Source organism: Megalops cyprinoides, chromosome 17, assembly GCF_013368585.1.
Source record: "Megalops cyprinoides isolate fMegCyp1 chromosome 17, fMegCyp1.pri, whole genome shotgun sequence".
Taxonomy (NCBI): domain Eukaryota; kingdom Metazoa; phylum Chordata; class Actinopteri; order Elopiformes; family Megalopidae; genus Megalops; species Megalops cyprinoides.
Window position 1 is genome coordinate 28,109,156 of NC_050599.1, and position 20,878 is coordinate 28,130,033.

General features: G+C 46.2%; 1 protein-coding gene across 2 annotated transcripts; it reads left to right on the top strand.

Annotated features, from left to right (window-relative positions):
- Positions 1 to 367: 367 nt before the first annotated feature.
- Positions 368 to 17,449, top strand: si:ch211-212g7.6 (sphingosine-1-phosphate phosphatase 1). Of its 2 annotated transcripts, XM_036550264.1 has the most exons (4): positions 368 to 697; positions 813 to 1,806; positions 8,911 to 9,000; positions 15,728 to 17,449. In XM_036550264.1, the coding sequence occupies exons 2-4, from the start codon at positions 940 to 942 to the stop codon at positions 16,277 to 16,279; spliced, it is 1,509 nt and encodes a 502-aa protein (XP_036406157.1). In that variant the 5' UTR covers positions 368 to 697; positions 813 to 939; the 3' UTR covers positions 16,280 to 17,449. The 2 variants fall into 2 exon arrangements, with proteins under 2 accessions (XP_036406157.1, XP_036406156.1); XM_036550263.1 differs by having other exon boundaries at positions 368 to 1,806.
- Positions 17,450 to 20,878: the final 3,429 nt, after the last annotated feature.

Sequence of the window (20,878 nt, forward strand, 5' to 3'; positions counted from 1 at the left end):
CTTTCTTTTTTTAAAAAAACAATTTAAATTTTGTTACCAATAATGCCAGTTGAGCAATCGTGGAAATTTCTATGAAAATGTAAGGATTATTAAGAAAACAGCACTGGTTTTTAAGGCACTATGAAAAAACTCTATATCTTCAGAAAAATAATAGTTATCCTGTTAACATGCATTAAATACATATATAAAATATAAAACTAAAAGGTTTACGTTAATTAGTACGTTCTCAAATACTGTTCACACAACTCCCCTCCCCTTGGCATCAAACGTTCTTAGTGCGTTGCGGAGTTGTACATGTCTTGAACATAACCACAATGGTGGGAAATCCTTCAATTGTGTAAAACCGCTTGTTCAGACATTAACGCATTACGTGCGCGTTCTCGTCGGGGGGAATTAGTACTGCGCAGTTCGGCTTCAGTTGCAGAGCGGAGTACGTGACAGAGAATCTCGGCACCCCAGATCAACTCAGTTTTGGCACAAAATGGTTGCGAAACAGATAAGCGTTTAGTCAACTGTTCCTGGATCAGCGCACAGGGTCCATACTATTCGTTGCCTACTAGAATTCCTAGCCAATACGTCATACTTCGTGCGCATGCCCGTCTGTTCTGCTGTCCTCTCAAAGCTGTCAGTGACCGGATAGAGCTGCTAAAGCCAAAGGATAACGGTAACAACACTATCATCCCGAATCGGATCGATTGTAAGCTTCGATCTTTTACCCCACCTCTCATTAATGACTTATGTACCAGGAAGGAGTGGTTTGACTTAAGTTGATTTCCTCACCATCGTGCATGCATTTGTTTCATTTTCAACAGAGGCTGTCAGTGCAACGCTGTGCGGGATAGTCATATGTTCCTCTGTAGCTTGGCAGCGAGCGCAGTATTCTTGCACCGCCACCGGGTGATATTTTCGCATTGAGATCTACCGGGGCGTTCTGTAATAATGACGGCGAGAGAATTCAAAACGGGCTTCTTGCAGCTTTGTCAAAATCTGCAAGATCCGCACCTGGTCGCGAAATTTCAGCAGTTTTGCGGGGTGCGAGGGACCTTTCCTAGGAAATCAAACGAAACAGTAGAACGGGAAGCTGAACAACTGCACAACGGCGACTGCACTAATCACTGCCCGGGTGAAGGTGAAAACGTACAGGGGGACATTGACGGTTGCAGGAAAGACGGCACCCGGCAGAGGAGAGGCACCACAGAGGGAAGTAGCCTAAAACAGGATGACTGTGTTAACGGCCTACTTAACGGAGCAGCAGCGCTGATCACCAGCACCAGCGAGACAGAGGGGAACAGCGTGAGCAGTCGCCTAGATCGTGCCAGAGATGGCGGTGATGCACGAGAGAGCCACCCGGAAGGCAGCCCGGAGAATGGGCGCGAGACGACGTGCCACCCGTCTGAACTGTGCGGCAGCGCGGACGAGAGTGCCAGGGGCAGAGTCAAGCCCTTGCGGAAGAACTCTCTAACAGGTGACGGCGGGCAGGAGTTCATCATCGAGAACAAATTTCTCTTCTACCTGTTCACCTTCGGAACCGAGCTGGGCAACGAGATGTTCTTCATCGTTTTCTTTCCCTTCTTGATGTGGAACGTGGACGCCTACGTAAGCCGGCGGCTCATCGTGGTTTGGGTTTGGGTCTTGTTTCTGGGCCAGTCCACGAAAGACCTCATCCGCTGGACCAGGCCGGCCTCTCCGCCCGTGGTCAAAGTGGAAGTGTTCTACAACTCGGAGTACAGCATGCCCTCCACCCACGCGATGTCCGGGACCGCTATCCCATTCGCGCTGTTTATGCTGACATACGGCCGGTGGGAGGTATGTTGTCATATAGTACCTATCTATACATAATTGTCACAGTGCAGTGTGAGCAATACCAATGATGCAGTAGGCGATGGAACAGTGACAATCATCAAATAGTATTATGATTTTAAATGCCGATTAGCAAAACTCAGCTCAGCTGACACAATGACACTCAGTTCACAGTTCTTTGTAAAGCATTAACTCAGATGCTACATGTAGAAGTGATCAAGCAACAAACTTGTATTTTGTGAGTTTGAAGTGGTTCAGTGAAGAAATGGCCATAAACACGTTTCAGCATTAAAACAATATCTGGAAATACCTTAGTATATGAAGCTTCACTTTCTGTCAGCACTAACTCATGCAGAGGGGTCTGCATTCACCTTCAGGCTGCTCAGAAAATCAATACCAGTAATGAAATGACTGCCAGGCTTTTTAGCATTTAACCAAAGTTAACATTTGCATTAACTTTTAACAGCAGCACTTAAAATTAAACACTTTTCTGTCCTCATGTTAATTTGATCTGCTCTCAGATTTCTGTGTAAGCTATTGATTAGGGTTTTCATGTGTGGCCAGGTGTTGACTGTGTATGTGTCAGGTATGGGCAGTGATAACCCCCATCACCCCACCCCACCCGAGGGTACAAGAGGACATTGATTAGGCCACACACAAGGGTCTGAGATGTTTGGCAAGTGTCGGGAGTTGCGCTGTGCCTTTGTGACAGGTCCTCCCCAGGCTGCATCAGTTAACTGACGGTTAGAGATGTGGACATGATCGCATGCATACTTGGGGTTCTGCCATGGGAATATGGTATGGGACAGGAAAATGCCAGGGCATCGCGGGGGGGTGGGGGGGGGTGTTGGGGTCGTGACCCGGCTGGCAGTGTGTGATTTGATTGGCACAGATGCTGTTGGCAGGGAGGCTCACTGTGTCAGCATGAACATGAGGTACAGCGCTATGGCCTGGACCAGCAGCTGGGCGGAGGGGGCATGCTTTTGGGTGCAACCATGTTTGGGAATGGTGGAAGGGGGCGCATGGGGTCTCTGGAGTGATCTGTGGGGTGCGGGATAGGCATGGCGGAACTCCAGGGACATTCGGAGATTCAGGATAGAGGAGGAGGTTCTTCCAGGGCAGACATTGACACAAATGGTGATACAGGCTAATGATGCAATCTGTACTTTAGATAGGAGAAGCCAGAGGCAAGAGGGCTGTGGGTTATGGAGGCAATGGGGCCAAGGACAGGGTAGTGAGGGACACCTGAGGGAGAGATGAAATAGAGTGCAGAGAGGAGAAAACTCTATGTATGCATTCTAATAAATGGAGAGCCCAAATAATATAAAACACACGTCTTGGCATGAACACATGGGTGTTGCTACACACATACATTTGTCGATATGACAGATATATATTTATTGAGCTGATATGTAGTGTAGGCTACTTTTAAGTCTTTTTTCAGTTTTTCATTCCATGTCATAAAGTAGGTATTCATGGTTGAGCCTAGGGGCATACCCAGAGCTTACCTATTTAGAGTTACTGAGCTTTGGACCCATCACAACAGCCCTTTTTCTGCCTTTGCCCTCCCTTAGCCTCCCTAGAGTTATATGGGATTGACAAAACAGTGACCGATCAGACACCTTGTGTAAAATAAAAGTGCAGAAGACCAGAGCACTAACATCACCACCGTTTCCATGTGAGGATGTATCGACTTATGCAACAGTAAGGCAGGCTGGGAAATTAGGGGGGAGATTACACAAAAGAGCTGTGTGAAATTGTCAGTTTAATCTTGGATGTTGTCAGCAATAAACCTCTTTTCCAGTGCATGGTGAGCCTGGCTTTTTATTTAGCTTGAATAAATGCAGCTTGCAGCCTGTTGACACATACAGGCTGCATATGAAGAAAAAGAAGAACTTGCATTTGATAGAATTGTGCTGCACAAGCTGTGCTGTCAGCACACTGACCCATGTGATAGCCATTGCGAAAGGATCGCACGCTCACGTGCTGAAAGTGTGTCTCCACACCCAAATTTTCAAATCCTGAAAATCTGGACAAGACGTGGGTTTCTGTGTGTTTTTTTTTTGACATGATGTTAAGTTTTACTGCAGCAGTTACACAGTTGTCCATCACCTCTAGATAGAGTGGCAGAATGTAATGCGTAGCTTAAATGAGAGGCATTTGGAGCCCGAGTTACCTAAATACTCAGAATGGTGTCACCAATTTAACCATAACTTCCATGTGGTCTAGTCAGACAGGTTCGAAGTTTTCCCATAGTCCTCTATATCACCTAGTCACTGCAGTGCTGCTTAGGTTACTGACCAGATATTTGATGCTGTGTAAGCACATTTCAAAAGGTCATACTAAAGGCACTGTTACACACATGCGCTCATGTTGTACAATCCTCTAGATAAAAGTGTCTGTTAAGTGACAAAATGTAATTTCATGTACTGATGTACTGTATATCTTGATGAATTGGCAGTCTGTTGAGTTTCCATGACTCAGTTTGATGGCCCAGGGCCTTAGGTTTAATCTTTAAATCTTTAATCTTTAAATTGCAGTACCAGTCAAAAGTTTGGTCTAAGATAATGGGAAACATGCATTAAGAGACACTGAAGACAAATGCTTGAAATTTGTTTCTTAGACAAATATAAATAATGAAGTTGATGCTTATGCATGAATTTCTTTCCTAAAATTGATTAAAAAAATATTTTTGGCTATTTTGAAGACTCTAAAATAGACGTTAGTTTTGATTCATTTATAACATTTTTTGGTCACTGCATAATTCCGTTTGTGTTGTTTCATAGTTTTGATGGCTTTACTGTTATTCTAAAATGTGCAAAATAATTTGTTTAACACAAATGAGTATTAGCCAAATTTTCATTAAAATCCAAGATGGGTGGTCTGCGTTTTGTTGTGATTGGACTAATTAACTCAGAAACTGCAGCGTCTTCTGAAGACTACCAAACCCGCTCACTCTAAGCAAACGGTGTACAATGAATCAGTGGGGTGAAGGGGCATTGAGTTAACTTTGGTGACTGAAATTAGCTGAGTGTCCAAGGGCAGGTTTAAAGAGTGATTTAGTTAAAAGAGTGTTGACAGCAGCAACAACAGCAACAAAAATTTCCACGGATGGCAGGATGTTCTTGTATTTTACTTAGGATTAGCCAGATAAGAAGTCCATGATTACAACCATGTGGTTTTAATCATTCATCTGGTGTTAATTTGGGGGCTTTAATATTGTCCCCAAAAGGAATTTTGTGAATTGAGATCTAATCTGCAGGGAAGTACAGGGACTTAGTGTTCAGAGGTCCACTCTAGGGCTCTCTAATGACCTTCTCCTCCTTATCATAGGGGAGAAGTTTCAGATAACAAGTCTTCTGTGAGGAATCATGTCACAAGGTTGTTGTTGCTTTTTTTGGGGGGGGGGGGGGGGGGGTTGATGTGAGACAGGTTTCCTAAACTGAAGGGTGACTTTTTGCTGCATTTGAAAAAAATGAATTTGCATGTCATTACAGTCAATAGGGCTGCCCACACTGCTCCCTGGTGCTGCAGTACAGCTTTCTCCATGCTGTGCGGCTGCCCAGGTCGGTTTGGCTTCTGTCTTTGGTTCAGCAGACCTGTTCACTTACCCTCAGCGTGGGGTTGAGATTGCAGTTCATCCTTGTACATCGCTCATCAGATAAGGTGAGCCAGTGCCCCTGAAGGACTCCTGATAAGCTCGACATATGCCCATCTCTCCTGCACTTTGTCTTTCATCGTATGTTTTCTTGATCGCACACGTGAGTGGCAGCTCTTTCAGGAGAACTCAAAGGATTGTAGGGGGCTGGATTGGGGGTAGAGGTCAGCTCTTTGAAGGCATAGGACTGATCTATAAGCTAATAGTAGCTGTGTTCCATGCCTGTGGTTCCCCCGCAAAGTGGTGCAATACCAAGTAAATCTGGATGATTGACCGATTTGATTGGTCTCCTTGTTGATGGGACGATACAGCCTGTTCTCTGTGCTATCGTTTCATCACAGATAAAACATTCTGTGAATTCCAGTCTCTCCCTGTCCATCACATGTTATTCCTGGCAGGGCAGTAAACAGTCTCCTTTTTTCTGCCCTCCAAGTTTTTTTCTTGTTCAGGAGGGAAGTGAAAGTCCTGTATTTTTTTCCATTCTGTTTTAACTTGATTGCACAATACATTTTTTTGTTCCATTTTTTGCATGTTACCATTTGATCCATTGGGGAGGGACTTGGAGAAGAAAATTTTCTCTGTGTTCCTTTCACAGGGGCTGCAAAGTTTTTAGGTGTCACAGTAGTCAAAGAGCTAGGCTTTTGACCTGAAGTTTGCAGGCTTGATTCCCAGTTAGCCATAGCGCCCCTGCCTCAACAAATAATGAGATGAGTAAACAGAGAAGGTGAAAATGTAAGTAGCTCCAGAGAAGGGTGTCTGCCAAACTAAACTGATAAGTACTACAATCACTCATAATAAAGTAATAATATGATAATAATAATAATAATAATAATAATAATAATAATAAAGTTATGTGTAACTCTGTGACCACGCTGACCTTGTGTAGACCCCAAGGATACTTCCCAGTGATCGAGTGTTGTTTTTTTTTTTTTTTATGGCCTAGGCCAGGAGTGCGGACAGCAACCTGTGGAAAAGACGATAGCCTCACTGGTTTATGTCTTATCTTATCTCTGAGCAGCTTGACCGTGCCTCTTGGGTTCCCTTGCTGACCTTGAAATCTTTTCCCGGCGTGGACCTCCTCAGAGATCAGCTGAGGTTGGCAGTTGCTGCTCGACCATGTGGCAAGCCCAGAAGTTGTTGCCAGTGGTTTTCATGCTGTAGCGTTAGCATTAGCGTTAGTGCCCCGGAGGCAGTGATCTTTTTCCTCCATGGTCTCTGCCACTTCTTCAGCATGTTGGCCTACAGTTTCTGCTCTCAGCAACCCCTTTAAGAATCTGATAATTACCAGCAGTGGTAATCACTTGGACTGAGACATATGTTCAGTTTCTGGCTCAGCTGGTGAGCAGTGGGAATTGAGTGATGCTGAAGAGCATGAATATGTCAGAAGTGAACACAGTTGTTGCTGAGTGTTATTGTTAGACTGGTAAAATCCATGCACTGCAAATTTGCACAAATCACAGAAAACATGAGAGGATTGCAGTGCGTCTCCCACTTCAGCCATAAACTACACATGTTGGCAAACATTTTCTGATGGCACAAGAAACAAGAAACACGGTCAACAAAAGAAGAAGATTTTTTGGAGTAAAGGTCGTCGCGATCAGTTGTTGTCACATCTTACTGAGCAGCGGTCACAGTTGAAAAGACTATGTTTCAACCACCGTCCAGCGGCCGTCCCAGGCACAGATATGTGTGCGAAAGGATGTGTTGGGGAACCTGGTGTTCTTTCCTCTCACTCCCCGTGTGAGCACTACAGGAAGCGAGGAACAATGATACGGCCTTTGTCTGCTTCCTGCTCCGGCCAGCTGCAGGCCGCGGCGCTCAGTGTTGTGCCGAGACCAGGGTGGCTTATGGGAAGTGGCACAGAGCCGACGTCAGTGAGGTGATGGGTTTCAGATGAGCAATTGGGCAGCAGAGCTGTAGTCAGCGGTGACCAACCTATTCCACTGAACAGGAAAGGAGTCTGAGTTGTTCTGAGCATACAGCCCTGCTTTCTTGTGCTGTGTGTGTATCTGTTTGTGGGTGTTTGTGTGTTTGCGCGTGCCTGTGTGTGTTTGTGTTTGTGTTGGTGTGTGTGTGTAGTGTGTTTTTTAGTGGCATAGATATGTGTTAGTTTTTACTGTCTGTGAGGGCCTGTGTAGCCACATGCTTTGTATGTGTCTGTTCGCAGGCTGTGTATGCTCATTATTCTTCTGTCTGTGTGTGCGTTCGTGTATTCTGCTGGAGTTTGTTGTATGTGCAGGGGTTGCCATATCTTGCCTGTGCACAAAACCCGTTTTTCTGCTCTCATGTGAACCTGTTCCTGGAACGTCTGCACGGCTCAGAATGCCACGGCCGATAACCTTGCCCACGCAAAAAGGATTGCTGGCAGTAACCTGGCATGGCTACAGAATGCATGGGCAGGCGACCATGTGCACATGCGCATGTGTGTGTGTGCGTGTGTGCATGTGTGTGTGGTCCCTCTGCATGTCAGCTGTCATTTGTTTACTGTTTCTCTCACGGGCCCCGCTGAACGGCGGAGGGTTTGTGTGTGACCTACCCTGGTATTAGCCTTGCCTCACACAAAGGGGCCTTTCTCTTGACCACCGCTCTCCTGTTTGCCTCTGAACCTGTGCAGCGGCGTCCAAATCTGGGGCATATAGGTTCCATGGCCAGCTCAGAGCCAGCCAGTGAGAGGGCCCCTTTAATTTGCGCAGACACACCGCTTTGTGAGACACTTGTGTTGTTGTCAGTAAGCATGAAAACCGAGCATCTGAGACTTTCTCCCCATTTTGAGCATTTCCACAGTAGTCTTCCCCTTAAGTTTGTATGTATAGGTTGCTTGTGCATGTGTTTGTGTGTGTGTGTGGTGAGTGGAGGTTGTGGAGGTGTGGAGGAGTGGTGAGGTTGATGCAGCTGAATCCTCACTTCCATGTATCTTTCTGCCCTAAGCCTATATTTGATTCTTTTGCGTGAACAGCCAAATGTGTCAGTTTAAATGAGCTGTTGAGTTTCGTGCATGTGTGCGTGTGATCAAGCAAGCAAGCTCCTGTGTGGGATTGCCTCCCTGGGAGACAGTGCCTCACCTGCCACCTCTGGAGAGGTGCCCTGTGCCAGCGCAGCTTGTTTCTTTGGCTAATGGGAAGGTCTGCTTCCTGCTCTCAATGACACACTGTGCACATACAGCTGTTATCAATGATATCAGGCATTAGCCAAAAAATAAAAAAACAGCTAATTATAAACAGTCACTATTATAGATCTCACGCCCATGTATATTTGGACAGTAAACAAGTGAAACAAAGTTTTTTAAAACTTGTGTTTTAAAATTGCTTAAAAAACAATTATTTGTTATTATATTGATAGCTGTAGAGATTTACATCAATTCCACTGATACAAGGAATTGAGGTTTTGGCTACACTGTAGTAACCATGTCTTTTTCTCTTCTCTCTCTCTCTCTCTCTCGTTCTCTCAATCAGTATCCCTTCATCGTTGGCCTGGGTATTGCTCTGTCCTGGAGTATCCTGGTGTGTGTTAGCAGAGTCTACATGGGAATGCACTCTGTTTTGGTGAGTCCAGAGTTGTTCACCTCAAAGTTCCTCAGAATTTTCTCTGAAGAATGGCCAGTATTTCCACTTTCATGTGTAACTGAACACGTTTCATTAGTGAGCGAAACGAATCAGAATTTTTCTAGAAGTCTGTGACCATCGGAAAGTGAGATACTGTATGTAGTACCATGCACAGACCAGCTGTCCAACCAAACACTTTCCCTGGGTGTTTTACTCCTTCATAGAACCCCCTACCTTAGGGGAAAGCTGAAGAACTGATCTGAGGTTAGTCACAGACACTGGGCTCAGGCTCTAACCCTCACTGTGGGGGCAGCTGCTAACTGTGTTTCCTCTGCGACCAAGGCAGGATGGTCCTGCCATTGCGATGAACTGTAACTCCTGAGGCTCCCAAGCGACTCAGAGCATAAAAGTGTTCAGTCTAAGCGCGGGTTCTGCTGGAGATAGGAGCAGGTGGATCGGCCAGGGTCCCCTGCGAGCGGCTTGAACACCTGCGAGTTACTCAGAAAGTGTCAGGAGGATGCACCTACCCTCGCGTTTGCCGTTGTGTGTGTTGACGGTGGGCATGTGTGCATATTGGACGATGTGTAATCAGTGACCGATAACAGCTGGGTGAAATAGGGTGAAATGTTTAAAAATGATATTTAAAAATATAAATAAGCATATAAATAATACATAATTATGTGATCTAGTGTATTTATACTGTATAAAAATATGAGTAAAAAGCAACAAACTTTGACCGAACCCTGACTACGTTACTGAGCGTTGACTGTGGTCGTACCCTTCAACTGTTGATGTAAGACACTATGCAAATTTTGCAAGGAGGAGAGAATACAGTGGAAGGCGCATTGACAGGGAAGTGCAATTCCGGAGTTCCGGGGGGTGCCTGAGCTCGACAGCACAATAATTAACTTTTATGAGAGGAGCGAATAAGTGTGGCAAGGTCATTTTGAAAAGTAATATTTTTTTCCTTCTCCAGGCAGCTTCGGCATGGTCCAATGCGGGCCTTGCCCCAGTTCAGTCGTTACCAGGGAGACATTAGATAGGCTCTGTGGTGAGGGTGTAATGGTTGGCAGAGGCTTGGCCTGGCAGCAGAAGTGGGGTTTGCTTGTCTCTCCTGGGATTAGGCTAATACCCTGTTGCAGTTTGCAGGTATGTCTGAATTCAGTTGACAAACCCCGGCACGCCCTTCCCATGAGCTCTGCTGGCTAGGCCACTGCTGTGGGGGGCAGGAAGCCGCCCAGCTGGCATGGCGAGAGGCTGGCGAGGAAAATCTCCTCTGATTGGCCATACACAGTGGGGCGGGTTAGAATGGGGGTGACCAGTAACAAAGGTATTGTGTGTGTGTGTGTGTGTGTGTGTGTTTGTGTGTGTGTCTGTATGTTTGTGTTTGTGTGTGTCCGCATGAGAGAGAGGATCGGGGGTTAATTGAGTGTTGGAGGAGCGGGGGAGAAAGGCATTGGACTGTCCGTGTATCCACTGCCAGCCTTCTCTGCTGCCCCTAAGGGCGCGGACGCTGACTGAGGCCTCGCGGCACTGCGGGCTCATGAAACCGTTCCGATTCTCCCTCGAACATCAGACCGCTGCAGCTGTCGTCATGGGTTATGGAGACAGAAAAACGAGGCGATCATCCCTCCCTGCGGCTGCACGGGGGAGGAGGGCCGTGAGGCCGAGAGGGTTGATCCGTTTTCCAGCACAAGTGGTAAGCGTGAGTCATCACTCGCTCCAGCCCTCAGCCAGACAACAAAACGATCATAATTTTTCCCTCGCGTTTTTCCTTTCCTCCCCTTGGTTCTGCTGGACTCACGACAGGGGCGGCCTATGACTTCTCAGCAGCTGCAAATGGCTCCTCTGATCGAGTACATTATTAACAATGCCACTGGAAGCAGGCGCAGACGAAGGATGTTGGTTTAGCGGCGGCTTTCCTCTCATTGTCCGTCTGTTCCCTGTAGCCGCTGTTTAGGTTTGTAATCTGTCACAATTTCAGCTGTGGCATTTTTCCCTCCTTTGTGCGGAGTGGCTTTTCATTACTCTTACATGACCTCACTCCAGAGATGGCAGCACAGACATGCTTAGTTGCCTGTGAGATGACAGTTGCCATGGCAATGCCTCGGGGCGGCGGGTGGCCCTTGCACCGCCACCGCCCTTCCCTCACGTGGGCCCATTGCCCATTCATCTTTGATAGCCACCTGTGCACGCCACGCCAACAGAGGAACTCGGCTAGCAAGCAGCTTTGTGCGGGCAGGAACTGAGCTTGACACCAGAAGGTTGTGGGGTTGCTTCCCAGCTGAAGTTGCTGCTGCGCCCTCAAACTAAGTGCAGAATCAAAATTATTCCAGTACATATCCAGTTGTTTAAGAGAGACTTATATTAGAGGGTACAGCGTGTAATTCAATGACACAATGGCAGCATCAGGCATACTCCAACCTGTGGTGAGAGTTCAGGGTTTTACCCTCTCACATTTTTATACATCTGCAGCATGTAGCTGCACTGCCTGAATGATGTGAACCATATTCTACTTCTAAGTGTGTGCATGTGTGTGTATGTGTGTGTGTGTGTGTGTGTGTGGTGAGAGTGTGGTGAGAGTGTGGTGCAGGCTGACATCACACACTACTTCCCTCTGTTTGCCAGAGGAAACTGGCTCTTTGTCTCTGTGCCGCTATGGGTACTGCCCATCTCCCATTTGTTCTGTCGTGGCTAAAGTAGCAATCTGCTGTCCGATGTGCTGGCCAAGTCCTTCCGAGGCCCCTCACTGGGGGGCGGGGCTGTTTTAATCAACCTGCCCCTCCCTTTCCCCTTCCCACTTCTCCTCTCCCTTCAAAAACACCTTCTGAGAGTTATCTCCCCCTTCGGTTATCTTCTCCATTGGTATAAATCACAGGGAGCACTGCTTGTAGAGCACTGCAGTCCTGATGGTTTTCAACACCTGTCTAATCTGGGGAAACCTTGACCGCGCGGCTGTGCAGGGCAGCGAGGCACGATAACAGAGCCGATAAAGAGATGGAGCGTTTGGACTGAAAGGAACGAAGGCAGAATGCTGGTTTCCAGGATCTCCCTTTGTGCTGCGCTCCAGAACCTGTCAAGCCCGGAACACGATGTCTCGGGACGACCTGGCCGCTAGGAAGCTTCGGCGACGGGGGCAAAAAAGTCCAAATCCTGGCACCAGAGAAGGTTACACTTCTGAGCCAACCATGGCACAGATCTTGAGTGTGGCTGACATCAAAAGAGCACTGATAGTTTTTTCAGTACAAGGATTAACTGGTACTTAATTTCAAACAGGGAAACAAAAAATGAATCGCAGGCCACTTCCTTTCAATAGATGACAGGATCTGATTGCTTTCATTGCTTGTGCTTTCTAATGTTGTTACACAAGGAATAAGGGGTGAAAATCATGATGCAATAAATTACGATGAATGAACTGACTGACTACTTTGAACGCATCGGTTGAGGGCAGGGAGTCTGACAGAGATCTCATGTCATGTTCCTGTACAAAAACTCACTGCTGTTTTTGGATTTCCAAAGTTCACGGTGGGGTGTGAATTCTCACCCCGTCCCATCCTGTGGGGAGGCAAACGAAAGGAAGGACCACAAAACAGCTATCATAGCTGTTCACTAATCCTGCCAAAACCCTCTGTCCTGTCGCCCCTTCCTGTGAGATATTTTCCTTGCATTTCTATATTTTCTGATATTTACAACAATAATGCAGTAATACAACAATACAATAAATTTATTCAACAATAACACACACAGGTGATCAGATTGACACATCCATGTGCCATTGAGACTCGGGGAGAGGTATAGTGCCTGCCGGCACACCGGCCCATAACCCATCTCCATGAACAGTCAGGCAAATTCTTGCTTAAGGAGTCATGCGCAGCTAAGGTTGCCTCATGCCCATTATGTGGAGCCCAGAAAAAAAGTTTATCAGCGGAAGTTGGCTTATGTCTTTCTGTCACTATCAAACTGGTCAAACTGGTTGAAGAAAAAGATGCACAATGGACACTGCATTCTAGATGTACATTTGTCTTGCACTGTAAAGATAGGAATTAAAAAATGCTTAACCCAGGGTTAAAGCTAAAACTAATTAGGCATTAGCATTCTGGCTTCCCTTCTGCTATTGAACCTGCGACGTGGCAGTGTTTTCAGCACTGTTCTGTAAATAAAGGAAATGACGACTGTGTTCACAACAAGGAGCTGTAAATTATATTTTGATTAAACTGTTTTGGAAGAGGAAAAGATCCACTTTTATGGTTAAAGATTAACAGGATAATCCTTAATATCTGATCAGGGGTTAAATGAAAGCTTTTTCAGGAGTTGTTTGCCCTACAGGAAACATTTATTGTAATGTCTGTCCCTTTCCTTCCTGCTAATAGAGGCTGATGCTGAGGTCAGCTCGACAGCTCCTCTCTGCTAATCAAGATGTGACTGCAGGGAATGTTCGGTAGACCTTTGCTTTCTTAAGATCACGTGAAGCCGTTGGCAATTTATGGCCCGTTCCACCACTTAAGCCTGGAGCGATGTGGAAATGTAGGGCCTTTATACAATCTGGGGTTGAGAAGTTACACCCTCTAATCGCGCTGACCGACGGAAGACTGATCGATTCTGAGCACTGCACTTCAAGGAGTAAGAGTTCAGCGCAGTTCACCCCGCACGCGCGCGCGCGTGTGTGTGTGTGTGTGTGTGTGTGTGTCCGTCCATGCTCCCACTGAGCATGTGCGGAGTGGAGTGGTACAGGGTCACAGTAAGGGCAGAGAGGCCCACTGGAGTGAGCTTTAGATTAACCATACAGAGAAGAGACAGAGACAGAGAAAGGGAGAGAGTATATATGCATGTATGTGCTCTTCATTTGTATGTTTTGTTTGCATATTCATGTGAAAATTGCTTTGACAATACATCTGTGTGGTCATGCCTATAACGCTTGTTTGAATTTGGGAGAGATAGAGAGGGGGACAGACAGACAGAACAAAACTGGCCATACAAAAAAAAAACATTTTCCTTTGAATTTGACTAGGGGAGAGAGACAGAGATAAGGAGTTACAGAGAGAGAGGGAGTGAGAGGGAGGGGGAGCCTGGATTCTGTGGCTTCCATGGAATGTCACATCCCATAGGGAAGTGCTCTGCCCAGGGCTTTGAATGCTGTTGCTAAAAAGCAAACAAACACACACACGCGCAACCAGGAAATGCACATGCAGGCGTACACACACACACACACACACAAGCAAATAAAGGCAACATATGCTTACGCGCACACACATACTCACACATGCACTCACACACACACACACACATGCATGCACACACATGCACATCCAGGCAACATATTACACACACATGCACATAGACACAGCCATGGGAATATACATACACACATACGCACACACACATGCACACACACACACGCTTACGCGCAGGCACACAATTTGCATGTGAATGCCAGTGTTTGAAGTTTCACATCTGCCTGCTTTGTCAAATGAAAATAGCGTTCACTGAAACACCCCCACCCTCAGCCTGAAGAGCACTGCTCCCTGTTATTACTGCGGTATCTCATCTTTGGAAATATTGTTGTGGTTGCCAGCTTTCAGCCACTGGAGTCAAGCATAAAACTCTTCCATTCAGTTTCAGACTGAATTCTAAGCATACTGTCAACAAACTGATTAACAAAAGAATGTAGTATGCTGCTTATTAAAAACCGCTGATATAATTATGTGTATTTAAATGCTTAGCATACATGATAAGCCCCTTGAAGGACCACCATTCATCCCACCCCACAAAGAACCAGGCAGTTCAGGGAAGGAATCTTAGCTGACTTTCACATATGGAAGCCTAGCTGTGCCAAAATTAAGTATTAAAAGCTTGAACACAACTTGGTCTAAGTGTGGAAGATGAATACTGAGTAAATGTAAAACTTGTTTCCCTATCTAAGTCCTGGTTTTTTATTTAATACTTTATTTGGCCTACCTACGTTTCTGCATTTAGCGGTTTGCCTTAAAACATTAGCCATTTATCTGCTTTCTGGACTAAAGAGGCGTAGTGAGGAACGGAAACAGAACTCCTTATGAGGGTTCAGGTTCAGTTTGGTTCAGATCAATTCAGCTCAATTCAGTTTGATTCAGTTCAATTCAATTTAATTCGATTCAAGTTCAGCTCAATTCTTATTTCAATTCTCAGTTCAATTCTCAATTAAATCCCATTAAGCTGACATTGCAGCCCTCATATGCAGAAGGCTCACTCAAACACAGTGTCTCCAACCTCAACCAGTTTTTCACTCAATACACAATATCATAGACCCAGGTCAACAGTTAAAGTGTGTTCAAAGAGTCTCCATTTAGTCTTTATGTGGTCACCACGGCTACCCTGGTACGCCCTGAAGCCATGCCTGCTTGGTGTGAGGCAGTGGGAGGAACACTGTCCCCTGTCACGTCCCCTCCCGCTGTTTGTCCTGTTTCAAAGAGTGTGGCTGTGCTCCCCTGCGGCCCATAAACAGAGCCCTTTTGCTGTTCAAACGGTCCTTTGAAAAAGACACGCACGCACACATCTGTTTCATGTTGTTTTGTGTGCTAGAAAGGTTATTCATCTCAGTCCTCTGTGTGTGTGTGCGTGTGTGTGTATGCAGAACGTATGCAGGTATGTGTGTTTTCCTGTGTGTGTTCAGGATGTGTGTGTGTATATACAGTATGTAAGGGTGTATATGTTTTTTTTCCTTTGTCTCACGCTCCATGTTCCTCTGCAGGAGGTCATCGCCGGGTTCCTGTACAGCGTTCTCATCCTGGTGGTGATTCAGCCGCTGCTGGACCCCATCGACAGCTTCTACCTGACGTCCCCCTCCGCCCCACTGGTCATTGTCATCACTCATGTGGCCCTGGGCTTGCTGGCGTTCACCCTGGACTCCTGGAGCACGTCCCGTGGTGACACTGCCCAGGCCTTGGGCACGGGTGCAGGGGCCGCCCTGGCCTCCCACCTCAACCACCTGCTGGGCCTGGCGCCAGACCCGCCTTTGTCCAGCCTGCCCTTTCCCCTGCAGCCTCTGACCGCCGCCCTCGTGGGCCGGGCCCTGCTGAGGCTGGCAGTGGGCGTGGCGGTGCTGCTGGCCACGCGCGCCGCCATGAAGGCCCTGACCATCCCGCTGGTGTGCCGTGCGGTGGGCGTGGCCTGTGATGACGTGCGGCGGGCGCGGCAGCACATGGAGGTGGAGCTCCCCTACCGCTACATTGTCTACGGCACCGTGGGCTTCAGCTGCGTCTTCCTGGTGCCCCTCCTCTTCAGCTGCCTCAACCTGTCCTGAGGACCACCTCCCTATGACGCGCCCTCTAGCCCAGTCCCGCCCCCAGGTCTCTGCCCCTTTCCTTGCCATTTGGATCAGAATGCATTGATTCCTAAACCTGAAGGGAAAGTACGGTGGACTGGGGGGGGACCACTGGGACAAACAAGAAAGTGGCCAATCAAATCACGCCATGCCATCATCACTTTGTGCTTCAAATTTTTTGTTTTGTTTTGCTTTATTAATTACCAATGGTTGTCATTCCGCTGCCTCTCCTAAAAACACCAGATTCGGGATTCTTGAACCTTCAGAGCCACCCCCCCCCCACCCTACTCCACTGACCCCTGATATCCCACCTGCAGCAGCAGGTCAGGGGTTCTTTGACGTGACAAGCTCGACATACACCTATTGTTATGCAGACTTTTTCGTGCCATGTAGTGGGGTATGGCTTCTTTCGCGTCAAGTCACGTTTGAGGTCTGTTCGGGCCCTGGCTGCTTCTCCATGGCTGCGTTCCTGCTCACCCCCACACACACCCTGCCCGAAGGCCACAGCACACCCATTGTTTGTCCCTCGAACAACAACAGGCCTGCTTCCCACACTTTGTACCCCTCATTTTCAAATCTTCTTTGTAATCTGTTCCTACCTTGAAAGCCATCCAAGCAACTCTGTGTTTCCCTGAGGGCCCTGAGGGTATTTTGCTGGCAGGTTCTGTTGATTGTGAAAGGTGAAAAGAACTGTGAATGGGCATGTGTGGTTTTGAGGGCATCAACCCAAAGGGCAGACATGCCCCCAACCCTTTCTGTTCAATCAAAGGCCTCGCCCTGTACATACAACAGTCCACAGCAGGGGATGCCATGGCGTAGAGTAGACACCCAGTCATGCGATCTTATTTTAAATCCAGAATAAAGCAGGTGAAGAAACTACAGCAGCTTCCATCAACATTAATCAAAACAGGCAATTGGTTATTCCGTAAAAATTTTTTTCTTTATTTTTGCCTTTTCCATATTTTTACATGAATGATGTCAGAGTGGCCCCTAAATCAGTTTCACAGACATGCCAGCACGCATCTGATGGGACACTAAAGCACAAAAAAGCGTATAGATTTGTCAGCTTTTTAACACAAGTATGCCACTCGAGTATGCATCAGATATGCTGCACTGCGTCTTGTATAGTGCAGAGCATTACTTCCTGTATCCTGAACAGCATTATATCCTGTGTACTGAAGAGTGTTACACCTGGCATACTGCTGATAATTACTATGTGTATACTTTTAAGTGTTACATCTGCTGTGCTGCTGAGTGTTCCATCAAATCAATACTGTCTTTCCCTGTTATTTCCTGTGAGACGATCATAGATCGTAGGTGGCCTGAAAACGCAGTGGACAAACGGTGGGATAGCTGCTGCACTCTGGAGATGGGGCCGGGCCTGTCTGGGGTGTGGTGTCTGGGGCTTGGTGTGGAGTAAACAGCCGGCTCACATTCGGCTCCCATCCGATCAGCTTGCAGGGGCCTGCCCCGCCCCCATCACAGCCCAGCTTTGTCGGACTTGGAGTGTCTCCCCCTAAACAATGAAAGAGGATAATGATGGAGGACCTCTGTTTTCCCTGTGTCTCTTGCTCCCAGAACGCACTGTTCCTTTGCTCCTCCCAGTGGTGTTAGTGTGCGTGCGTTCGTGTACGTGTGGCTGGATAAGTATGTATGTATGTGTATGTGTGTGTGTGTGCGTGCATGCACATGAGTGCGTGTATGCATGTTTGTGTGTGAATGTGTTTGTGTGTACGTACGCTTGCATGCATGTGTGCATGTGTACATGTGTGCGTGCGTGCGTGTGTGTGTGCATGTGAGCCCCAGTGAGCCCAGCAGAAGGCCACTCCGCCTTGTGACCAGTGCATGCGGAACAATGCAGGACCTGGACTCAAAGGAAGCAACAGGTTGCGCTGGAGCGTCATTGTGGCGCATGAAGAAAACATACAGCTGTCCCTGCACCACCCTGGAGCCACTCGGAAGGGAGACAGAGACAACACCTTTGCACCAGAGCTGTGTAACTCTCACTGTTCCTCTCTGCTCATCCATCCCCACTGAGGACCTTATCATGTGGTCACACCCAGTGTTTGGTCACACCCTCCCTGTTTAAAATGAGTATGCGGCACCATACAGTGTATTATGAAATGTAAAATACAAGGAATGCATTTATAATATACATCAAAAAGTGTTTGGCAAGTTTATATATGCAATTTCATGCATATATGTTAGAAAATATTCTGCAACATATTTGCTAAAAATATATAGAACAAAGTAGCAATAATTATTTTATTCTTATACATGCAGTGTACTTTGACATGTATTATAAACATTTCTCATATTTTGGATTTTTATGTTGTTAATTTTCACACATATTTTTTTCTTAAATTCTTTGTGTGTAAATATACTTAGAATAAGCTCTTGAGATGTGCAGTGGCAGGGAGTATTTAAACATTTTGTTCAAATAAATTAGTTTCTCAGTCAATTTTTTTTATTTTTCACAAGTGAAGACTTAAGCTCACAGTCATGTAAGAGACCCACATCCCCACATCCTATTCAAGTCAGTATTGTGATTTGATCTCTCAAAGCCCTTGAGTGTAATTGTGTGTGTGCGCGTTTGTGTGTGTGTGTGTGAGTGCGTGCATGTATGTACACTGTCCTTCCAAAAGTCATGGGACATGGTTAGTTATGAATAAAACTCTTTATTCTAAGAAATTCCTAGCATTTCTGCCTGCCTTTGGCCTTGATGACTGCTTCAGTATATTGTGGAAGACTTTCTAGTAATCTCTGGTTGAAAGCTGGTGTTCCACTGCTTTAAATCATTAGTAAGCTTCACTACAGAAAAGGACCATCTTGGCCTAGCCTTAATTCTGTGTTTCAGTTCATCTAGATCATAATGATGTTCTGTCAGGTGGAGATCAGCACAGTGGTAAGGTGGAGATCAGCACAGTGGTAAGGAGCAGGAGCAGAGCTCGTAACCAAAGGGTTGCTGGTTCAGTTCCCTGATGGGGCACTGCTGTTATACCCTTGGGCAAGATACCTAATCCACAACTGCCTTCGTAAATCTCCAACTGTATAAATGGATAAAACTGTAATGTATGTAAGTCACTCTGGATATGAGTACTAAATGACAATAATGTAATGTTCCTGCAATCAGATGGGGAGTCCCATAACCTTTGGTAGGATAGTGTGTGTCATTGTAATTTTCATCATATCGATATAAAGCACTTAGCCTTTATAATGTGTTTAATATGTGTTCATGCAGTATTCAATCCACTGGAGAATCATAAGTAAACTGTCCATGTGGGTGGTGACTGAGCACTGGAAATCAACCAATTGCAAGGCATGAAACCATTAAAAGCCCATTATATTCTCTGGATTCAGTCACACAGCAGAGCTGTAATGCCCTGTATTTACTTAGCAGGTACCTCTCTCCTACCTGGATTAGATTAGCATGCATTTATTTTTTCTCCACTTGCTATTCATTCAGATAGTTACTGAAGCAATTCAGGTTATGCACCTCACCCAAGGGTACAACAGCGGCATCCCTCCTGGGAATCTGAACCTGCGACATACAGGTCATGAAGTGGGTCCCCTAATCTATCCAGTGCCTTCTTATTTCACTGTCTACCCTGTGGTTCACACCGATTCATCCACTAGTCACAAGTCTTGTGGAATCAACCCTAAAAGTCAAAAATGCCGAACATGACGGACATGACAATTGTGTTTATTGTCAAAGCTTCTTATGCATTAAAAAGTTCTGTTTCCTGATTCCTACTACAGGTCCCATCTTGTAACCACTTGCGCAGTTTGATTTTTAAGGAATGATTTTTACTTAAAGTTTCACATTTGTCGATTTCACTTCCCTGCTTTCTGTGGCTCAGTTTCAGGTGAGGCAGTTGTTCTTGAATCATTTACTCGTCAGCCTAAACTGTTGAGTTAAACGATTCGCACGAGAGATTTGCTCTGGAAGAAGAGCTTTGTATTACTGGTGTTAGAGAGGAAAAGTATTTTGCAGCAGAGTACATACTGTGGACACTGACTGCTGCTAAAGCCATTTACTGCTACTCTAGACTTTGACCAGAATGCTAGACATTGACCAGTACTCAAAATGCTGACCGCTACACTTGATATTGACCACTTGACGTTGACTGCTTCTGTAGGCACTAACCACAATCCATAATACTGACTGCTACTCTTAAGAGAAACCACTATACTAGACATTGACAATAATCCTAGATGTTGACTGCTTCTGTAAGCACTCATCACCATCCTAAATACTGACCGCTACCCTTGAGGTTGACCACTGTTCTAGACATTGACCATAACTCTAGACATTTACTGCTTCTGTAAGCACTGGCCATCATTCTAAATGCTGACGGCTACTGAAGAGACCGACCACAACTCTCAACACTGACCACGACCGTGGTGTTAAATGTAAGAATGGACTGGAAGTGATGGATGGCATTCTTTAGGATACTTCCGAGTGCACAGTAAGGTATTTCTTTCTGGGCAGCTCAGTAGTTGTCCTGTGTTAGTCTGGGCTCTGGCCTGTTGCTTTGGCTGCAGCACTCAGAAACACCATGATAACCGCTGCTTTAC

Bases quoted from the DNA above. Each gene is read 5' to 3' on its own strand.
- si:ch211-212g7.6 (XM_036550263.1), top strand. From the start codon at position 940: ATGACGGCGAGAGAATTCAAAACGGGCTTCTTGCAGCTTTGTCAAAAT. The intron at 1,807-8,910 runs GTATGTTGTCAT...TCTCTCAATCAG, and splicing joins TGACATACGGCCGGTGGGAG to TATCCCTTCATCGTTGGCCT. The intron at 9,001-15,727 runs GTGAGTCCAGAG...GTTCCTCTGCAG, and splicing joins TGGGAATGCACTCTGTTTTG to GAGGTCATCGCCGGGTTCCT.